At 38.9% G+C, this 19,885-nt stretch overlaps 1 protein-coding gene across 3 annotated transcripts in view; it reads left to right on the forward strand.

Annotated features, from left to right (window-relative positions):
• The window catches only part of RBM6 (RNA binding motif protein 6), an 83,737-nt gene that overhangs the window by 31,906 nt on the left and 31,946 nt on the right, over positions 1-19,885 (forward strand). For all 3 annotated transcript variants that reach the window (XM_052653422.1, XM_052653405.1, XM_052653498.1), the window contains exon 6: positions 6,714-6,787. In XM_052653422.1, the coding sequence (XP_052509382.1) occupies positions 6,714-6,787 (74 nt within the window). The remainder of the gene's footprint in view (positions 1-6,713; positions 6,788-19,885) is intronic.

Genomic DNA, 19,885 nt, shown 5'->3' on the forward strand with positions numbered 1-19,885 from the left:
GTCCCTAATAGTGAGTAGTGAAAGTTGCTCAGTAATGCCCTACTGTTTGCGACCCCATGGACTGCCAGGCTCCTCTGTCCATGGAATTCTCCAGGCCAGAATCCTGGAGTGGGTAGCTGTTCCTTCCACAGGGCATCTTCCCAACCAGGGATCGAACCCAGGTCTCATGCATTGCAGGTGGATTTGTTACTGTCTGAGCCACCAGGGAAGCCCAGGAAAACTGGAGTGGGTAGCTTATCCCTTCTCCAGGGGATCTTCCCAACCCAGGGATTGAACTGGAGTCTCCTGCATTGCAGGTGGATTCTTTACCAGTTGAGCCAGCAGGTAAGTCCCTAATAGTGCTTTGTAATAGAAGCACAGGAGTACTAACATGCATTATCTCATGCACCCCCAAAACCACCCTAGAAAAGAGTTAACCATCGTTGGTACCTGGCATATGAGATAACCCAGGCTCAGAGAAAAATGTCTTGCCTGAGAGCGAATGGTGAATTAGCTATGGTTTCCTGCTTATGTACAGAACTGTAGAAATTACTTTCTTGTGTGTGCTTTGGGGATGATACTCATTACAAGTGATGTGGCATTGACGAGTGCCATCGCCTGCCAGGTGAAAAGACCCTCCACACTTAGTCTGGAATCATCTCTGCATGGGCAGTTTGTGTCAGCATTGATGCTGCTTCACTCGGGTGATCCTTTTGCCATTCCCACCAGGTTAGAGTGTCCTTAGCTTGGAGTGGGAGTAGGTTAGAGTGTCCTAAGCTTGGGGAGCAGGGCGGTGGCAGTGGTAGTGGCATGAGCAGATCTTATTCCTATTCCTGATGGTTACTTTATAGGTTTTTTTGTTTGTTTTCAAGTGAACAAAATTTGAACTAGATCATTGGCTCTATAAAGAGTAGTTACTGCCAGATAAAAAGAAATTCCTGGGGATCTAACATACAGGGTTGTGACTATAGTTAACTGTACCTTATTGTGTATTTGAAGGTTGCTCTAAGAGTTGATCTTTTTTTAAAATTTATTTATTTTAATTGGAGGCTAATTACTTCACAATATAAGAGTTGATTTTTAAAGTTCCCATCACAAGAAAAAAAACTGTTACTATGTGTGTTGATGAATGTTGACTAAACTTACTGAAATCTTTTTGCAGTATATGCATACATCAGATCATCATGTTGTATCCCAAAAGTAATATAATGTTGTTTGTCAATTATAGTTTAAAAAAAAAAAAAGAATAGATGTTCCCTTTTTTGACTTAGGTAGCATTTTGAGATGATCTATGCTTATCTACTTGTCATTAGACTCAGCTCTCTGAGGACCAGGGCACGCCCCTCCTTTGTTCTCACATAGTATTGTTAATGTCAGTGGAATTGAAATGAGTTGAATCAAGGTGATCATTTTCTAACAACTGTCAAGCTGGGCCCACAGAACCATCATCAGGATGAAGTGACCCTAAGATTGATTTTGGATTTTGAAAACTACTTGAAGATACAAACCAAAAAAAAATCTATATATCAAAAATAACCAGTTGGTGTAGATGGAAAGCTAGATAAAATACTGAACCATATGCAGTTTTCAAAAATTTATCAAGTAATCATCAGTGCATATCTTCCTCGTTTCATGTGTTTTATTATAAACCAACAATCCTTATATGCATGGTTGAAGGGGAGAGAATTGAAAGTGCTTTAAGATGTCAAAGTGATGGATTTCATGTGGGCCAGTTTCATTCTTCCCAGATTGTAGTTTGACATATAAATTAGATATTTTTCTAATGAAAGCTGCAGGTACGTACTCAAATAAATTTGAGATTTTAACAGAGCAAAGTACCTGTTAGAAACATTCACATAGGCCTTCTCTGTCACATTGCTTCCTTTGATGGGAGTTCAGATATCTGGAACAGTTTTGTTTGGCTTAGTAACATCTCTAACCTGATAATGTTTTACTTTTCTTCTAAACACTTGTATTCCCAGTAGAGTGGAATTAGGAAAGACAGACCGATAAAACTAAGTCCTCTTGAATTTCTATTAAGATTTTTCATGTTGCTTTTTATATTCATAATGCTTCATTTCCACAGAAATAATACTCCTTGTTTACAGGGGGAATTCCCTGTGTTTTCTTTTTCCTTAAAGATACCAGATAACATTTTAAAAAATTATTTCCCCCTCTGCCTATGTTCTTTAAAATCTTGTTTCTTTTTTACATTTCATGGTTGGTATGTACATTCTAGGCTGTTTGCTAGTCAACCAGTACTCTCCTAATGGGCAATTCAACTGGACTTGTTTATGTTTAGTTGGGTTTTTCTAGATCAGTTTGAATATAGGGCTGCTTATCTCATTTGCCTAATTCAAAATCTTGGTGTATAAGTGTTATGAAAGTTGGGCTTGGTTTAGACTAAGAGTTGTCTTAAATGGTCAAGAGCCGTGTTTGCTAGCATCACTGAGTCAGTTTTCTAGGGGCAGAGACTAAAGAATTAATTCCAGGTTTGGATATTATTTATCAGGGCTTTGTTTTCTGTATCTCGCTTTCTCGTAAGCACCTGTTAGCTTTTATCACAGATACTTTTTGGGGTAACAGGCAATCACATGGTTAATAATGATGTAAAGAACTTAAAATTTAATGTTACCTTTATAGATTTCTTTCCCTTGCTTTGTTACCCATCTCAGCATTGAAAAAAAGTCTAAGAAGCATTCACATTTCTATGAGAAATATATACATTTAGGTTAGAAAACGGAGTAAGATACGCTTTTTAATAGACATCTACATAAGCCACAAAGACCCATCAGCCCACCAAATTTCTTCCCAGCATGTGACTGTAGAAGAAAAAGGTGATAAAAGAGACTTTATTACTTTTTCTAAGTGAGAATCTGTCTGTGGGGTTAACACTGAGTTTACCATCTTGATGATTCCAGATGGTTCCTAGCAATTCTGCATGTAAGGTTGGTTAGTGATCTTTAGAACAGTTAGGTCTCCAAGTAGAGCATCATCTGTGTCTACTAGAACTTTTCTGTGAATTGTAAAACTACATTTGTAAACTAAAGGAAAAAAATCCCAATTATCTCAATATAACAATACAACCACTGCAAACATTTTCATGTACAGTTGTGTCACATTACATTATTTTCAAATTTGTGTATATTCACCTGTGCTTGCTCAACCCCTCTCACTTGCCCCACATGGACCCCATCTTCCCTCTCATGGAGTGAGATGAGAGGTGGGGGTGTGACCTGGCTGTGGCTTCTGGTGGTCTCTCCAGTTTCCTCTGAGTGTGAGCATTCACTGTGCTGGCTGTGATTCTGTAATTTAAAGTGATATGCTTTTCATACATTATGGCCCTTACATGCAAGCCAACCTCTTCATCTGGTGGCAGCCAAAAGAAAAGTGATCTCTTGCGACGCTGGAGGAAAAACTGTCAGTGCTGGACTTAACCTATATTGAGAGATGGTATGTTGTTCTTCACCGTCAGGTGTTGGAGTATATCGACAGAGCTTGGTTTTCATCTCCTATGCAGATTTTGGTCTCTAACCTCTGAGTTAGATGCAACTTCACTGTGTTTAATTCCAGTCCTTTTTCTGTACACAGTTTATAATATATAATTGGTTTCATTTTTTAAGTTTTTAAAATACTATATTTAAACACAACTATATCAAGTATCTTACATTGTAATTTTTATAATCATCATTCATAATAGGACTTTTGGAGTTTTTGTCTTTTCAAAAGAATTTTGATAGCCATTATATTCAATTCAAGAGAGTGAATGCCTTGTAACTTGCACACTCAGGCCCACTTACAATAGTGATTCTGCCATAGACATTTCAGAATATCTGTTGTGCTCAAATTTTAGTATTTCTTAACGATAGGCATAGTCTTATCTCTGCTCAGACTTGTGGGGTCCTTTCTGTAATTGGGCTCCTTAGAGTTTAGAAGTCAGGTTAACCTAATATAGTGCAGTGATGAATAGCACTTGTTTGAATCTGGACTGCCGGGGTTTGAAACTTTGTATTGCTGCTTACCATTGAGATAATTTTGAGCAAATTACTTACTCTTTCTTTGACTGCTTCCCCTTAATGGGTAAAATGATGTTAATAATCTTTACCTTATATGATAGTCTTGTGAGGATTAACTGTATATGTAAAATGTTTAGAATACAGCTTTGTACCAACAAGGGCTGTGTGTATATTACTTGGTATCAGCACAGGTTTTGACAATTTATGAAAGTCCTCATAGTACAACTATTAGTCTTGGACACACAAAATGACTTGGATCAAGATTGGGTACTTTTAAGTTTTTATTTGTTTATTTTTAAAATTTTAAGTATTAAATATTTTTTCTTCTTTCTCTTTTGGCTGTACTACACGGCTTACAGAATCTTGGTTCTCTAACCTGGGACTGAACCCAGATCCTAGCAGTAAGAGTGCTGAATCTTAACCACTGGACTACCAGGGAATTCCCTAAACTAAATTTCTGTTTTTGTCTAACAGCCAGAGTTTCAGGCAGGAGAATTTGAGTGTTGGACTTGTGAATTTAATACTATAGCTAAAGTACGTTGTCAACATGTAGTATCTCAGGATTGTATAGAGGCACTATTAGATGTCCCTTATGTCTCCTCTAGACTATCTTTTCCTTCCAGTAACATTATTATCAAAGTCTGTCCTTGAGCAAACTGTGAATGTTGTCATGAATCCTTTCTTTTTCTGTACACAGATTCTGTGTGCTCCTCTGGGCCGTAATAGTTACTTCTTTAAGAACAGAAAGGAGACTCAGGACTTGGCCAATTTGGTGTCAGTTCTCTGTGTTTTTCATTTTGGTAGCTATGAAGAGGGTTTGCTTTCCACCCACCTGGATGCTCTTTTGATAATGTTCTGTTGAGGTAATCAACACACTTGAGCGAATGCTTGTTCCACGGCTGCCCCTTTCTGATTGTGGGCATGCATTTGACTGTTTATACAGTAGATACTTCATGAGAAAACGCACCTTAGTTGCTTCTACTATTCTGCAGTGTTTCTCAAGAACATTCAGAGCCTTTTATAAAAAGCAGACTGTTTTATGTGTGAGATGGTCACTGAATTTAATCAAGAAAGTCCACTTGAAAGGAATTACATAACAAAACAATTTCTGCTGTTAAAATAGGATATAGACAAATGCATATACTGTTTCTTTTTAAAGTAGTTTCATTTATTCAAATAGTTACTAATCAGAGGAAACGGATTTTGTTGTGGTAAGTTTAAATAGAGATTTTAGGAGTTCTAGTTTGTGTTGATCAAAGCTGTAAAATACAGGTAGAAAGTCTCTGTCCACTGATGGTGGTGCTGAGATTTCTAGTAGATTTCTTTTCTTCCTGGTTATTTCCCAAAATGCAAAGCAAGAATCAAATTGCAGGATTGTAACATTTTGTAATGAACTTGAAGTATTTAACAAACCTAAAGTCACAGCTTTGCTGTCATAATAAAACATTTCAGGCTGTTCATTTCTTGTGACAAGGAATCCAACCCATTTCACCAAATTTGGCCTGTTTTTAAGTTCTATTTTCTATTGCCCTAGTTTTATTGTCTTCTTTTTTTTTTTTGGCCTTTATTACCTTGATCCAATGATATCAGTTTCCTATTATTATATATACTTTGTGCTCAGAATTGACCTAGGTTTCATGTGGTTTCTCTTTCCCTGAGTTTTATTTCTCATCTGAACAGATTGCATCTTTTTCTTGCTGTTCCATCTGCACAGTGTCACTCCTAAAGATGAGCTTCTTTATCCTGTGAGGCAGTGGAGGAAGCATGGAAGCCATTTGAGGAGCATTGCATTAACAGGTGTATTGTTGTAGTCATATGGTGGCAGTATCAAGGAAATTATAGGATGGGTTAGTATTAGAGTGTATCAGTTTGTAAATCCCATGACTTCCTGTTTCATGGGTCATGAGTGTCGACGATGACAGTTCTCAGGAAAAAGGTGAAATGTCTTTTGTAGTCTGGTGGTATGTTTAATTCTTTAACATGTATTGATTGCTAACAACTCCTGTCTCTCCCCAGCCTACCCCAGCTTTGTGCATAAGCACAATTTTGGACCCAGCTATTTGTACTTATTTATGCTTTTACACCTTCTTCCTTTCATAAAGATTTTAGCTGGTTTATGACTTGAGTTGAAACAAGGAAAAAAAAAGATGACCTGATATGGTCTGTCCCCTGCCAACCAGAAGCTTCCTGTGGTGTCCAAACAGAATAGTTGCCTCAGTCTGTCAGCACTTCTGTCTTTGAAGGTGGTTTCTGCTTGAAAAGTGGTGACTATTAGCATAGCTTTTGGATAATTGCTTCTCTTCCTGTTTTGGGATACATTGTGTTTTTTTTTCCAGATACTTTCCTATTCTTGTTGACTTTGTTTTTCCAGAAGACTCAGCCTGTGGTTACAATGTTTCGGGTCCCCCTTTGAACTTTCTGTGGGATTACCCAATTCTGGGATACCCTCACCAGATCATCAGTGCTAAAGAGGGCAGAGGATCTTCTTGGTTAATAGAAAAGGCCATTTTGGAATGACTCTCTAAATCCAGAAACATCCAGACTTTTCCTTCAGTACTTTTTTTCTGTTTGGGGTAGCAGTACTTTTTTCTGCTTGGGAGGGAGGGGCCATTGGGAGGGCTTGTGTTTAAGGGGTTCGGAAACAGGGGATTTAAGTGTGTCTTTTGTGTTTTCAAGGCACTAACACCACTCCCGTCTGTATTTAAATGCTGTCCCCAGGTTACGACTATGGCTATGTCTGCGTGGAGTTTTCACTCTTGGAAGATGCCATCGGATGCATGGAGGCCAACCAGGTTGCTTTATACTTCGGTCAAATGATGCTGAAAGGATATATTTTTCATGAGTGGGGAGGGAGGGCTTCAAATGATCAAACTTTGGAAAGGTACCAGAAATCTATATTTACAGCATTCCACATTCTAACCAAGAGAAACTTTAAAAGAGGCTGAGGAAGTTTCTCTAGAAAATTTAATGGGCACAGAGTATATTTTAGAAATGCATTCAGTTGTCATTGGATCATATTCCAAAGACAGTAGGTGGAAAAAAATGACAGGTCTGGGGTTCTTCCCTTCAGAGTGTGACTGAGCTTGGGATCCAGATGCAAAAAAACGATCCTCCTTGTCTGTGATCTCAAGGAACTTCCTGGCACAGGAATTTTAGGTCAGTACTTAATACCCAGACCTCGGGTGAAGACTACCAATGGCAAGTCCTGTGGCAGTCAGGTCCGGCCTGCATGTGCTACTTTTGCAAGACAGCCATTGGGGAAAGGAGACCGGTTGACTGTAGGGGTCTTTTGCATTCATCACTGTTCCTTACAGATTGGAGTTCCGTACGCGAGTTCTTAGCTGCATTATAGTTTGAGCTGGTGAATCGAAATCTGTACTTACCTTATGTTTGAAACACCTAGAGATATTTAGCTTGCCACATAGGACTCTCATCTGGGTCTTTAACTAAACCCTGCCTGATAGTTTTGGGAGGAAATATGAAATGGATAGAACTCTTCTTGTCATCATATTTCCTTGGGAAAGTTGTTTTCTTTGTGATGTCTTAGTTCCTCCATCTGTGAAGTGGGAGAAAGAAGTGCTATAATTTGATTTTTACATACCCACTGCCTGTGGGTAACACTGTGATTTCAATATACCCAGAATCTTAAAAGAAGGCTCTGCCAGGGCATACTAGTATTGCATGAGAACTCTTCTCTTTCATAGCCTAATGCCCTCTCATCAGCTTTGTTCCATTCAGCATGGCTCATTACACTTCACTTTTTCCCTTCTTTGACCATATTCTCCCTTTATGTCAATGAGGATGACATAACTCTAAATCTTTTGGGATCAAGAAGTAATTAGAAGAAACCTGAGGTATCTATTCCTGTTGTTAGTAGTGTAAATACTGCTAGATCCTTAGACAATAAGTGGATTAGGGCTGTATCCCTTTGACAGAGTTCCTTTTTGATTTGTCCATCATTGAGCCAGTCATTTAACAGATGCTAATTATGTGCTAGAAAATGCTACCTGCCAATATTTGGAGAGAAGAATAAAAGTCCTAGTCTGTATACTTATGGTTGATTCCATTCTAACAATCTGTGCTAATTTGAGAACATTGATTTAACCCATAAGCATTTTGTTTTTATCAGTGAGTAACTTTTAAATCCTTTGCTGCTGTAAGTGGTAGAAACAGAACTGGCAAGCCATGGCAGTTGCCATTTCTTTTGTGCCATTCTCACAACTGTGTGTTTCTCCTAGAGGGGTGTTACTTTTCATCATAGCTGATTAATCTGAAAAAATAACAATATTGTGTCTTAACTGCCTCTTCCCTCTATCTCTACCCCAAATCCTATCTATCTAAAGTATCCAGCCTCCTAAAGAGTGATGTCATGTAAAACTAGGGTAGGCTTCTTTAAAAATAAGGATTATCCTTATGCTGGATTTCTGTTAGAGCCACATCTGGAAAAATGTTCATTTACTTACATAAACAGTGTCAAGGGGCTGAGGCCTATAGACATCTCTCCCCCCACCTTTCCCACACATTCTTTGAACACTGTTAGGACTCCTAAATCCTGCATGAATGACCCTTGCCCAGTGAATGGTACACCAGAATAAAACGAGCAAGGCCAGAATTTTTTAGATGTGAAATAGATTGTTTTAATGGGTAGCCATCCTCATGCTTAGGGTACCATACGTTACTCTGTGCAGGAGAACAAGTAAGAGACAGCCTCTGTCTTCTAAGAGCTTATAATCTCAGGCTAAGAAAGATGACAGAGATTATATAGTATTTATGAATTCCATAGAGTGTCCTCTTAGACAAACTCTAAATTTCTGTCTGGTAACATTTTCAGTGTTCACTAGAGTTATTTCTTAATAAGACATAGCTATATTCTTATCCAGATGACCCCATTTCCTAGATTTTTATTCTCTCCTTGTCGTGGGCAGAGGTCACTCTGCTAATACTGCCATGTAGTAGAGTCTTCTCGCTGAACTGCTTAGACTTCATGATGTGATCGGTATCCTTTTTTTAATAACCTTTACCACAACTCAGGGCTTCCCTGATAGCTCAGTTGGTAAAGAATCTGCTTTCAATATGGGAGACCTGGGTTTGATCCCTGGGTTGGGAATATCCCCTGGAGATGGGAAAGGCTACCTACTCCAGTATTCTGGCCTAGAGAATCCCATGGATTGTATAGTCCATGGGGTCGCAAAAAGTCAGACAGGACTGAGTGACTTTCATTTTCACTTCACCATGATTCAGATGTGTACAGATCATTTTGATAAGAAAAAGAAGAGTGTAGGTTCTGTAGTCAGATGTTAATGTTACTTCCTAGCTGGGTTGTCTCTGGCAAATTTCTTAATCTCCCTTGGCCTCAGTTCCCTCTGTTACTTGGACCTCAGGGGACTCTGGAGCAGATGCAGTGAAATCTTCCGTTCACGAGCGCCTGCTGTGTACCAAGTACCTTTCTGGATGTTGGAGGTGCTGCAGTAAACAAGACACATATAGCTTCTGTTTTAGTTACAGAAGTCAGAGCATGCACAAGTAGACAAATTTAATACATGGTAGTGCTAAATGCTATAAAGATACTGAAGCAGGGTATTAAGAGAATGCAAATGAGGGTAGTTTTAGATGAAGTGGTTAGGGAAACTTCTTGAAGGATAACATGGCATTTCAGTAGTGACCCTTGGTGAATAATGTACACAGAATACTTACCATAGTGTCTGGTATCTAGTAAGCATTTGAAACTAGACTGTCATCTTATCCTCCTCTTCCTCTTCTTCATGTCAAATAATTTCCAACCATATTTTGGGAAAAAAATTTCATATATGGATATTCTTTAAGGTAACAGATGTGGAGTAAGCTCCCAGGGACATAGCAGTTCATAATCTTATGAGAGCCCTAAGAATGTGGGGGAAGAAGTCCTTAGGGTAAAGAGGAAGTGTTTGTGAAGGGTGTCTATTCATCTCTTCTCCTTCCTTCCGAGTTTTACGTATAGACCAAATCAGTATGGATTCTGAGTCACTATCTTCAGGGCACCTCTGAGTAGTCTGTATGTATGCTTCTGAGGAGGTTTCTATGAGATGGTTTGGACTGAATTTTTTATAACTCTTTGCTATCTGACTCAGTGTGAAATGTCTTATTTTTCATAGACTGATACTTACAGGTCTGGGGGAAGGGGATAAAGAAGCCTTCTGCTAGCTTGCTTTCTCAGGTATTGTGGGGTATGTGTACATATGAGGTTGTTCAGGATGATGACTGAGGCTGCTCCAGCTCTTCCCAGTGCCTTAATGGAAACGTCAAACCAACAGGATGCTCTGCAGCAGTACTGAGCATGGTGGCCAAGGGGACTTATCAGGGCAGCTCTTAGCCAATAGCCGTCTGTCTGGGAAAATAACTTCCCACAGAGGTCTGTCAGCTCCTACCATCTCTGTGTAGGAGAACCGGAAAGCCAGCAAACGCTGTGAAGTGCAGAGCGTTTTATACCATGCCCCCCTGGGAAAGGTATTTCTAGCAGTATCATATGCCCTCGGCTTGCTTTATTGTCCAAGTCCCTGGGGATTGAGGGTGACTGTTACCTCCTTTCACTGTGTGTGCCATTGCACTGGGACCTGGGGAGGTAAGAAGCATTGTGGTAGAATATCTGTGTCAGTGGTTGCCCAGTTACACTCACCCTCTCAAACCATTGTCATTTGGTCTGCAGCATTTTATTCTCTCAAATTTGCAGGTTGATATTTGTTGACTATTTCTGTTCAACCAAACAGTTGCTAAAATGCCCTTATAGGGCTCTGGGAGAAGTTATTTCTGGAGTTTTTACTCAACTTTCCTAGCTTCAGTGGCCTTCTTTAGCCAGAGATGACTTAGCTACATGACAGTACCAGCCTAATTTTGTAAAGTACAAGGAAAAGAATGCTGTTATCATCTAACATGAAAATTCCTTAAGACACTGGCTTATGCTAGTACGTGGGATGAAGGCTATAGAATACATGAAGTTTTATGAGTGTTTTCTTGTGTCAACAAACTTAAGAGAGTTTGAGCTTTTGTAGATACCAGAATAGTCAGGGTGTTTCTGAAGGTATTTGAAGGAAGCCAAATCTTAAGTGGAATCTGTTCCCTGAAATGAGATGAATAGGAAAAGCGTATGTTTTGGGGGATGGGAAGACTGTTCTGAGACCATGATGGAAAAAATGAGCAAAAACCCAGTTTTTTAAAAATCTTTTTTGGTTGGTAGCAATATTGTATGAAACATTTTAATACTTAAATTGTGTGCTTTCCAGGTATCAAAAAAATAAGTCTTCATAAATTCCTGCAAGGCTGTGATGTTGCCTAAACCCTCATGCTAAAACGACTTCACTGAAGAGAATGTGGCATTCTGGCCAGAGCGCAACTGTATAACTTGTGGCTTGAGTCATGTCATTCTTTTGTAAACCGACAGTTATTGAAGATTCCCCCTCTTTGGAGAGTTGAGGTATTCAAGGAAATCGAAAATGATTTTAAGGACTAGTGATCTAGTTATGCAGTTTGGTTATCTGTTCAGTGATTTGAGTCTTGGCTGGGCACCAAGCGATATATCATAGTAGTTAAATACATGGACTCTTTGCTCCATCTGACCTGCTCAGTGGGTAAATACATGGACTCTGGAGGCAGACTGCTTGGGGTTGTTTCCTAGCTCTGTCACCTTCTACTGCGTAACTTGGGCAAGTGGCCTAACACAGCATCTCTATGTCTTAGTGTTCTGTCATCCTTCTAGGGATTAAATGAGTTAATGCATGTAAGGTGGTTAGAACTGAGCCTGGCATGCAGTGAACATTGAGTGTTTATTTGTTATTAACACGACAGCTTCTCATCTGACTGCAACATGTAAGTCCTGAAGTTGCAGCAACTCCAGTCATGGCTTCATGGCGTATATGGTTAAAAAAGGATTGGGGGGCAGTGCCCAGGGGATTATTTTTACATCAGCAGTGCTTCTCATTTAGCCTGTTGACTGGGACTGATTTTCAGCTTACTGCTTCCAGATCTCTCTAGGAGTTTCTACTGCCTCAATGTTCAAATCACCAGTTGTTTCGAGAGAAAGGGCAAGAAACGTACTTCCGTGGAGCATGAAGTATAGTTAGACCACAATGGAAATCTAACCTGTGACTTTAAAACCCTAAACTCTGATAACTAGCCCCTGGCTTTGCCATATCTCAGATTTTCTCCAGTTATTGTAAAAGGTACTCTAAATTGGATTCAATTTAGTGTTCTTGAATTTGAGAAGTAAACACTTATCATTTGGCAGTTTTAAGATGAATTTCTAATGTATCTCCTATGATGAAGTTTATAATTATTTTTCTTATACATATTTCATGGTTCATTGCTGTGGATTGAAGTAATTTAGTTCCTGATTTGTTCTAAATTGGAAATGTGCATATATGTTTTAACCTTGTACTTTTGACATTGTCCTATTTCGTTCAGCTTGTAATTTTAGTTAATGTTTGACTTTTTATAAAAATGAGATTGTGCAAAGTGCTAATTTTGGAACTTGATTGAAGACAGTTACTGAAAAAAAAGCAGAATATGTATAATTCTAATTACGTAGTTCAGGGATTACACAGAGGCACAGACTCTCTGTGGTCTTGGTTATGGCTTTGGTTTATGACTTTGTAAACCTCCAAACAGCATAGTGTTAGGAGCACAGACAGGTTTAAGATTCCAACTTCATCACTTCCTAGCTGTTTTGTGATTTCTAAAGCTCAGTTTCCTGTCCATAAAATGGAGGAATAATCACAGTACCTACCTCAGAGCAGTTGTGAGATTTCAACATGTAATGTATGTGAAGCACCTGGTACGTATTCAGTAGTACAGAGTGATTCTGTAACACTGAACTGTACTTGGTTGCCTGGCTTTTTCTTGGCTGCTAATCCACCTCCTGGGACTCAGAGATGCCTAAAAAGTGGCATTGCTTTGAGTGGCATCCAGTTCGTGCGGTGTTGTCAGTGTCTCTTCCATGAAACTTAGGTGTCTGGACTGAAAGTAAAAGAAGCTGGGTAGCACCTGTCATGACAGCCTCTGAGGGACAAGTGCACAGGCATGTGAGGGCAGAGGACCATGGCCATTCCAGCATCCCACAGTGGAAGGCCTTATTTCTGAATCTAGCAATGCTGGTAGTTTTAGGACGTACTTAGGCTGCAGCTGGCATCAAATGTTTATTAGGTGTCTTCTCCACTCAGGTTGACCTTAGAGGTTATTATGCATCTTTGTGTCTCATTTTCCACAGGGCTAAGGGTTCAGGTGTTGACATTCTGCCATCTCGCTAATTTGTATATGAGCTAGATACATAAATATGTACCTGTTTAATATGTATTATGTATAATATATACACAGTTCTTGTTAAGAGTATCGTTGTGACTTTGGTAGTCATGGATAAACATCCATGTTAATAATTATCTTTAATCTCACATGGTGACATTAGTGGTGCTAATATTGTATACCAATGTTTATTTTACTAGAATCTATGACCAAATGAAATTTGTATTTTGTCTGTATAAATGCTGTTTCAAAAGGAAAATATAAAGAAGAAAAAGAAGTATTATCATGAAAAGTAGATAATTGGTTTAGTTCAGTCGCTCAGTCGTGTCCAACTCTTTGCGACCCCGTGAATCACAGCATGCCAGGCCTCCCTGTCCATCACCAACTCCCAGAGTCTAACCAAACTCACATCCATTGAGTCGGTGATGCCATTCAGCCATTTCATCTCCTCTGTCATCCCCTTCTCCTCCTGCCCCCAATCTTTCTCAGCATCAGGGTCTTTTGCAATGAGTCAACTCTTTGCATGAGATGGCCAAAGTATTGGAGTTTCAGCTTCAACATCAGTCCTTCCAGTGAACACCCGGGACTGATCTCCTTTAGGATGGATGGGTTGGATCTTCTTGCAGTCCAAGGGACTCTAAAGAGTCTTCTCCAACACCACAGCTCAAAAGCATCAATTCTTTGGCGCTCAGCTTTCTTTACAGTCCAACTCTTATATCCATACATGACTACTGGAAAAACCATAGCCTTGACTAGATGGACCTTTGTTGGCAAAGTAATGTCTCTGCTTTTGAATATACTGTCTAGGTTGGTCATAACTCTCCTTCTAAGGAGTGTCTTTTAATTTCATGGCTGCAGTCACCATCTGCAGTGATTTTGGAGCCCCCCAAAATAAAGTCTGACACTGTTTCCCCATCTATTTCCCATGAAGTGATGGGACCAGATGCCATGATCTTTGTTTTCTGAATGTTGAGCTTTAAGCCAACTTTTTCACTCTCCTCTTTCACTTTCATCCAGAGGCTTTTGAGTTCCTCTTCACTTTCTGCCATAAGGGTTGTGTCATCTGCATACCTGAGGTTATTGATATTTCTCCCGGCAATCTTGATTCCAGCTTGTGCTTCATCCAGCCCAACGTTTCTCATGATGTACTCTTCATATAAGCTAAATAAGCAGGGTGACAATATATAGCCTTGACGTACTCCTTTTCCTATTTGGAACCAGTCTGTTGTTCCATGTCCAGTTCTAACTGTTGCTTCCTGACCTGCATACAGGTTTCTCAAGAGGCAGGTCAGGTGGTCTGGTATTCCCATCTCTTTCAGAATTCTCCACAGTTTATAGTGATCCACAGAGTCAAAGGCTTTGGCATAGTGATAATTGGTTACCAGGCACTTAAAGAGGGGGAGAGCAAGAGGGAAGAGTAAGTGACTGCTAATGGGTAATAGGGTCTCTTTTTGAGGTGGTAAAAAGGTTCTAGTATTAGATGGTGGTGATCGTTGACCAACCTTGTGAATATACTAAAACTCGTTGAATTGTACAAGGTACTATGAAAAAGTGAATTTTATGGTATATGACGTTTTCAGAAAAAGTCTTTAAACTTTGCTTGGAAATTAGTTCAGGCTCCCAGCCTGATAGGAACGAATCCAGGTCTAAAATAAAATACAGATTCACTTATCCCCCACTCAAAAAAGGTAGTCTGTCAGTTTGTCTGAAAGCTAGAGATTTAAAACTTTGATCTTAAAATGTATGAAGAATTTCTTTGTTATTGCTATCTACATACCACAGAAGAACATTTAAGCTTGAAGTCTGAAAGGTGATGGATGGAATTGGTAACAAGCCACATTTGAAGCGGACATTTGAAGTGGCTGTTAGGCTTGTGCACTCAATATAGTCAAGTGGGCATTCTTTTTTAGTGTCCACACAGAAATAAAGGGAAAGGGAATTCCTTAGTGGTCCAGTGGTTAGGACTTGGCATTTTCACTGCTGAGGATGCAGGTTCGTTCCCTGGTCCAGGAACTAAGATCCCACAAGCCATCCAAAAATACCCCAAAAGGCCTTTTGGAAAAAAAAATTTTTTAAGGTGATAATCCTTTAACTAGATGCTTTGTAGGTACCAATGTGGATCTTTCTTGGTTTCCTGGAATTGTTAACCAAAGCTCAAAATTGAGGTGGGGGTAGAGAAGCCGAATCACTGGTGAGGCTATGCCCTCCCTGTATATATACATATATCTTTCTCAGAGGCTTCCTTTTGGCAATATTGACACTGTGGCTGTCATCTTTGACCTCTAGTACCAGAGGAATACAGAGGTCCTTTTTTTTCTTTCAAGGAAAAAACTTATTATTTTCATAATTTAAGTATCATAAAATTCATCCATTTTAAATGTATAATTCAGTGATTTTTAGTAAATTTATCAAGTCATGCAACCATAATCATTAAGATTCCTATTCAGGGATACATTTAAATTAGAAATAAGATTATTTCAGACTTAAAGATAAGTTGCAAAAATAATACAAAGAATTCCTGTGTGCTTTGTACCCAGATTCCCAAAATGTTAACATTTTACCACATTTGAATGCATAGATTTTTTAATGTTTCCCTGGTGGCTCAGATGGTAAAGAATCTGTCCACAGTGCCAGAGACCCAGGTTCAGTCCCTGGGTCGGGAAGATCCCCTGGAGAAGGGCATGGCAACCCACTCCGCTGTTCTTACCTGGAGAATTCCATGAACAGAAGAGCCTGGCAGGCTACAGTCTATAGGCTTTCAAAGAGTCCCAACTGAGTGATTTACACTTTTCTCTTGAAGAGGCATCACTGAACTTAACCTTCCTGTCACACTCCCTCACTTGGTGGTTAGAGGTAGTCTTTGGTTGGGGAGAGTAATATGTAAAGTTTTGGTGGGTTGAGTATTGCTTTGTAAGGTGATAAGGGCTTAAGATATGTTGTCTGTGCTTCCAAGAGGGTTCCCTGCTGGGCAGGACTGAGCTTGGGCTTTAGATTTGGAGGATGGGAAATAGGGCCAGATTCAAACTTGCACTCCTGCACACTGTAAGGTTTTTGAAGGTCTTGAAAAACGAAACAAAAAGAACAAATGTTTTCCCTCATGAGAGAGCTGGCATTTTTTTTTTTTCAAACTTTAAGCTTTTTATTTTGTTTTGGGGTACAGCCGATTAACAGTGTTGTGGTAGTTTCAGGTGAACAGCGAAGGGACCCAGCCATACATATACATGTATCGATTCTCCCCCAGACTCCCATCCCATCCAAACTGGCACATAACATTGAACCAAGTTCATGTGCTATACCATAGGTCTTTATTGGTTATCCATTTTGAATATAGCAATGTGTACATGACCTTCCCCAACTCCCTAACTATCCCTTCCCTTCGGGGAGCCATAAGCTAATTTTTCTAAGTCTGTGAGTCTCTTTCTGTTTTGTAAGCAAGTTCATTTGTATCATTTCTTTTTAGATTCCACATATAAGGGATGTCATGTGTACTTTCCTTCTCTAACTTACTTCACTTGGTAGGAAACTCTCGTGGTCCATCCATGTTGCTGCAAATGGCATTATTTTATTCTTTTTAATGGCTGAGTAATATTCCATTGTGTGTATGTACCACATCTTTATTCATTCCTCTGTGAGTGGACATGTAGGTTGCTTCTGTGTATTGGCTATTGTAAACAGAGCTACAATGAACATTGGGGTGCATATATCCTTTCAGATTATGTTTTCCTCCAGATATATGCCCAGGAGTGAGATTGCAGGGTTATATGGTAGGAGAGCTGGCATTTGGATGCCTGATACACAAAGAGGGACTGTATGCTAGTTAGCATTAGACCAAAAAGCAGCAGTTACTACTCAAAAAACCAGAAAGTTGAGAATTCCTTAAACAGATTGTATTTCACTGTCATTTTTCCAGGGATAATTTAAAATGTGAGAGCTGATTTTCATAGCTCTTGGTTATAGTGTATTAAATATTGGAAGTCTTTGGATCAACTTTTCATTTGACTTTATTTTGAAAGGTTTCATGGAGCCTTCTACCTGGAGTCAGCATGTCGAAGTAGTTATAGAGTTTCAAAGTAAAAGATTCATACATTGTATATATTTTATTTTAATATCATTTTATTGTAAATGGGACATACCATGCTATGAAAACTGTTGGTCTGTCTGGAGTCACATTGGATATATCAGAAGCAACTCATTTTAGCTTTGGTTAGGGTGGTGAATACTGAGCACTTCTATGCATAAGACCCTGGACTAGGTGGTGTACGCCTATTAATGAATGAAATGGACATGTCTCCATATAGTCTAGTAGTAGGAGGCTGTTTAAGCATGTTTTATTTTCAAGACTTCTCATTTTGGAATAATTGCAGACTTTAAAGGGGGTACAAAAATAGTAGAAGACCAGTACTCTTCACTCCAACATTTCATAGTGTAGTCGTCAAAATCATTGTTAGCCTAGATATAATATTATCTAATATAAAGAGCTTTTCAGATTTTGCCAGTCATCCCCTAATATCATTTTTCTGGCTTGAGATGCAATCCAGGATCACATGTTGTATTGAGTTGTGGTATGTCCTTTTATGGGGCTTCCCTGATGGCTCAGCGGTAAAGAATCCTGCAGTGCAGGAGACACAGGAGACATGGGTTCGAACCCTGAGACAGGAAGATCCCCTGGAGGAGGAAATGGCTACCTACTCCAGTATTCTTGCCTGAAAAATCCCATGGACCGAGGACCCTGGCAGGCTACAGTCTAAAGGGTTGCAAAGACTCCGACACAACTGAGCAACTTCACACGTCTCCTTTTATTCTCTGTGGCAGCTCCTTAGTCTTCCTTTGCTCTCATGGCCTTGACACTTCAGAACAGTACTGGCAGTTATTTTGTAGGACTTTTCTCAGTTTGCCTTTGTCTGTTTTCTTGTGATTAAAGTCAGGTTATGCATTTTCAGCAAAAATACCCCAGGAGTGATGTGTGTCTTTTCCTATATGTCATCAGATAGCACGTGATTTTGTTCTATTACTAGAGATACTAACAGACCACTAAGGTGGTGTTTGCAGCTTTCACCACTGTAAAGTTACTATTTGAGGTATAATTAACTTATTAATTATAATTAGTAACTTTTGTGAGAATATACTTTTAGATTATATAAATATCCTATTTCTTAGCATGCCTTTTTCACTTAATTTTAGCATCCATTAATAGCGCATGCATGTAAAGTTGCTACTGTGGATTTTGTCTAAGGGTAATTTTCTATTTCTATCATTTCTTACACACTTTTTAGAATTCTGCTCTAAGGATGAACCATTCTATATCCTTTATTTTATTTACTGAACAGAACTAAAAAATATGGCGTATACACATATATGCATTTTTATATCTATCTGTGTATATATTTTTTAAAAAAACATGATTTCATCATGTTATCTTTCCCAATTCCAATCTGGTATTACAGACTTCGTTCTAACTTTACCTCATTCTTCTTTGTAATTCCTTTTGCCAAAGTAAAAATCCTGGGTCTCATCCACAATATATTGACTTATTTGCTCAATCCTAGAGTATACATAAATTAGTTTCAGAATTTTTAATTCATACCCCTGTAAAAAGTGGAATACAATATTTGAGTAGAGTGGTTTTTTTTTTTTTTTGTCTTTAGCCTGAGAGTATATATCAAAATACTGTTTTCTCAAGTTAGGTTAGTTCTCCACCACCTCACCCACTCTTCTGTGTGGTGGTTATTCATTTCACTGTACAAGAAGTAGAAAACGCAAGTTAAATGAAGAGCATTAACTTCTCCAGTAATCTCTTAATTGTTTTTTTTTTTTAAAAGATGAACTAGTGGATTTTTCCTTTTTTCCTTTGGAATAGACTTTGTTTTTAAACCGGTTTTAGGTTCACACAAAAAATTGAGCACCCCACCTCCACCACTGCACCCACAGCCTTTCTCACTACCCACCGCGGTACATTTACTGCAATCAGTGAAACAACACTGATACATCATTATCAACTCAGAGTCCATAGTTTACATGAGGGTTCACTCTTGGTGCTGTACATTTGTGAGGTTGGATCAATGTATAACAACATGTATCAGTAATTATAGTATCATGCAGAGTTGTTTCATTGGCCTAAAAACCTGCTGTGCTCTACCTGTTCATCCTTTCCTTAATGGTTGCTAGATTACAAATCCCTTTTTTGGTCTCCAAAGTTTTTCCCAGAATGTTATGTCGTTGGGATCATATAGTATGTAGCTTTTTGCACATTGGCTTCTTTCATATAGTAATATGGATTGAAGATCCCTCCATGTCTTTTTGTGGGTTGATAGCTCTTTTTTTTTAAAGCTCTGAATAATACTTTATTGGCTGAATGTACCACAGCTTGTTTATTCATTCAGCCATTGAAGGACAACTTAATTGCTTCTAAGTTTTGATAGTTATGAATAAAGCTGCTTGCTATAAAATGCATCCATGTGTAGGTAGGTTTTTATATGACATAAGTTTTCAACTCATTTGGGTAATACTAAGGAGCATAATTCCTGGATCTCATGGTAACAGTATTTTTAGTTTTGTAAGAAACTGCCAAACTGTCTTCTAGAATGGCTATAGCATTTGCATTCCCATTAGCAATGAATGAGAAT

The sequence above is a fragment of the Budorcas taxicolor genome, chromosome 1 (assembly GCF_023091745.1).
Source record: "Budorcas taxicolor isolate Tak-1 chromosome 1, Takin1.1, whole genome shotgun sequence".
Lineage (NCBI taxonomy): Eukaryota > Metazoa > Chordata > Mammalia > Artiodactyla > Bovidae > Budorcas > Budorcas taxicolor.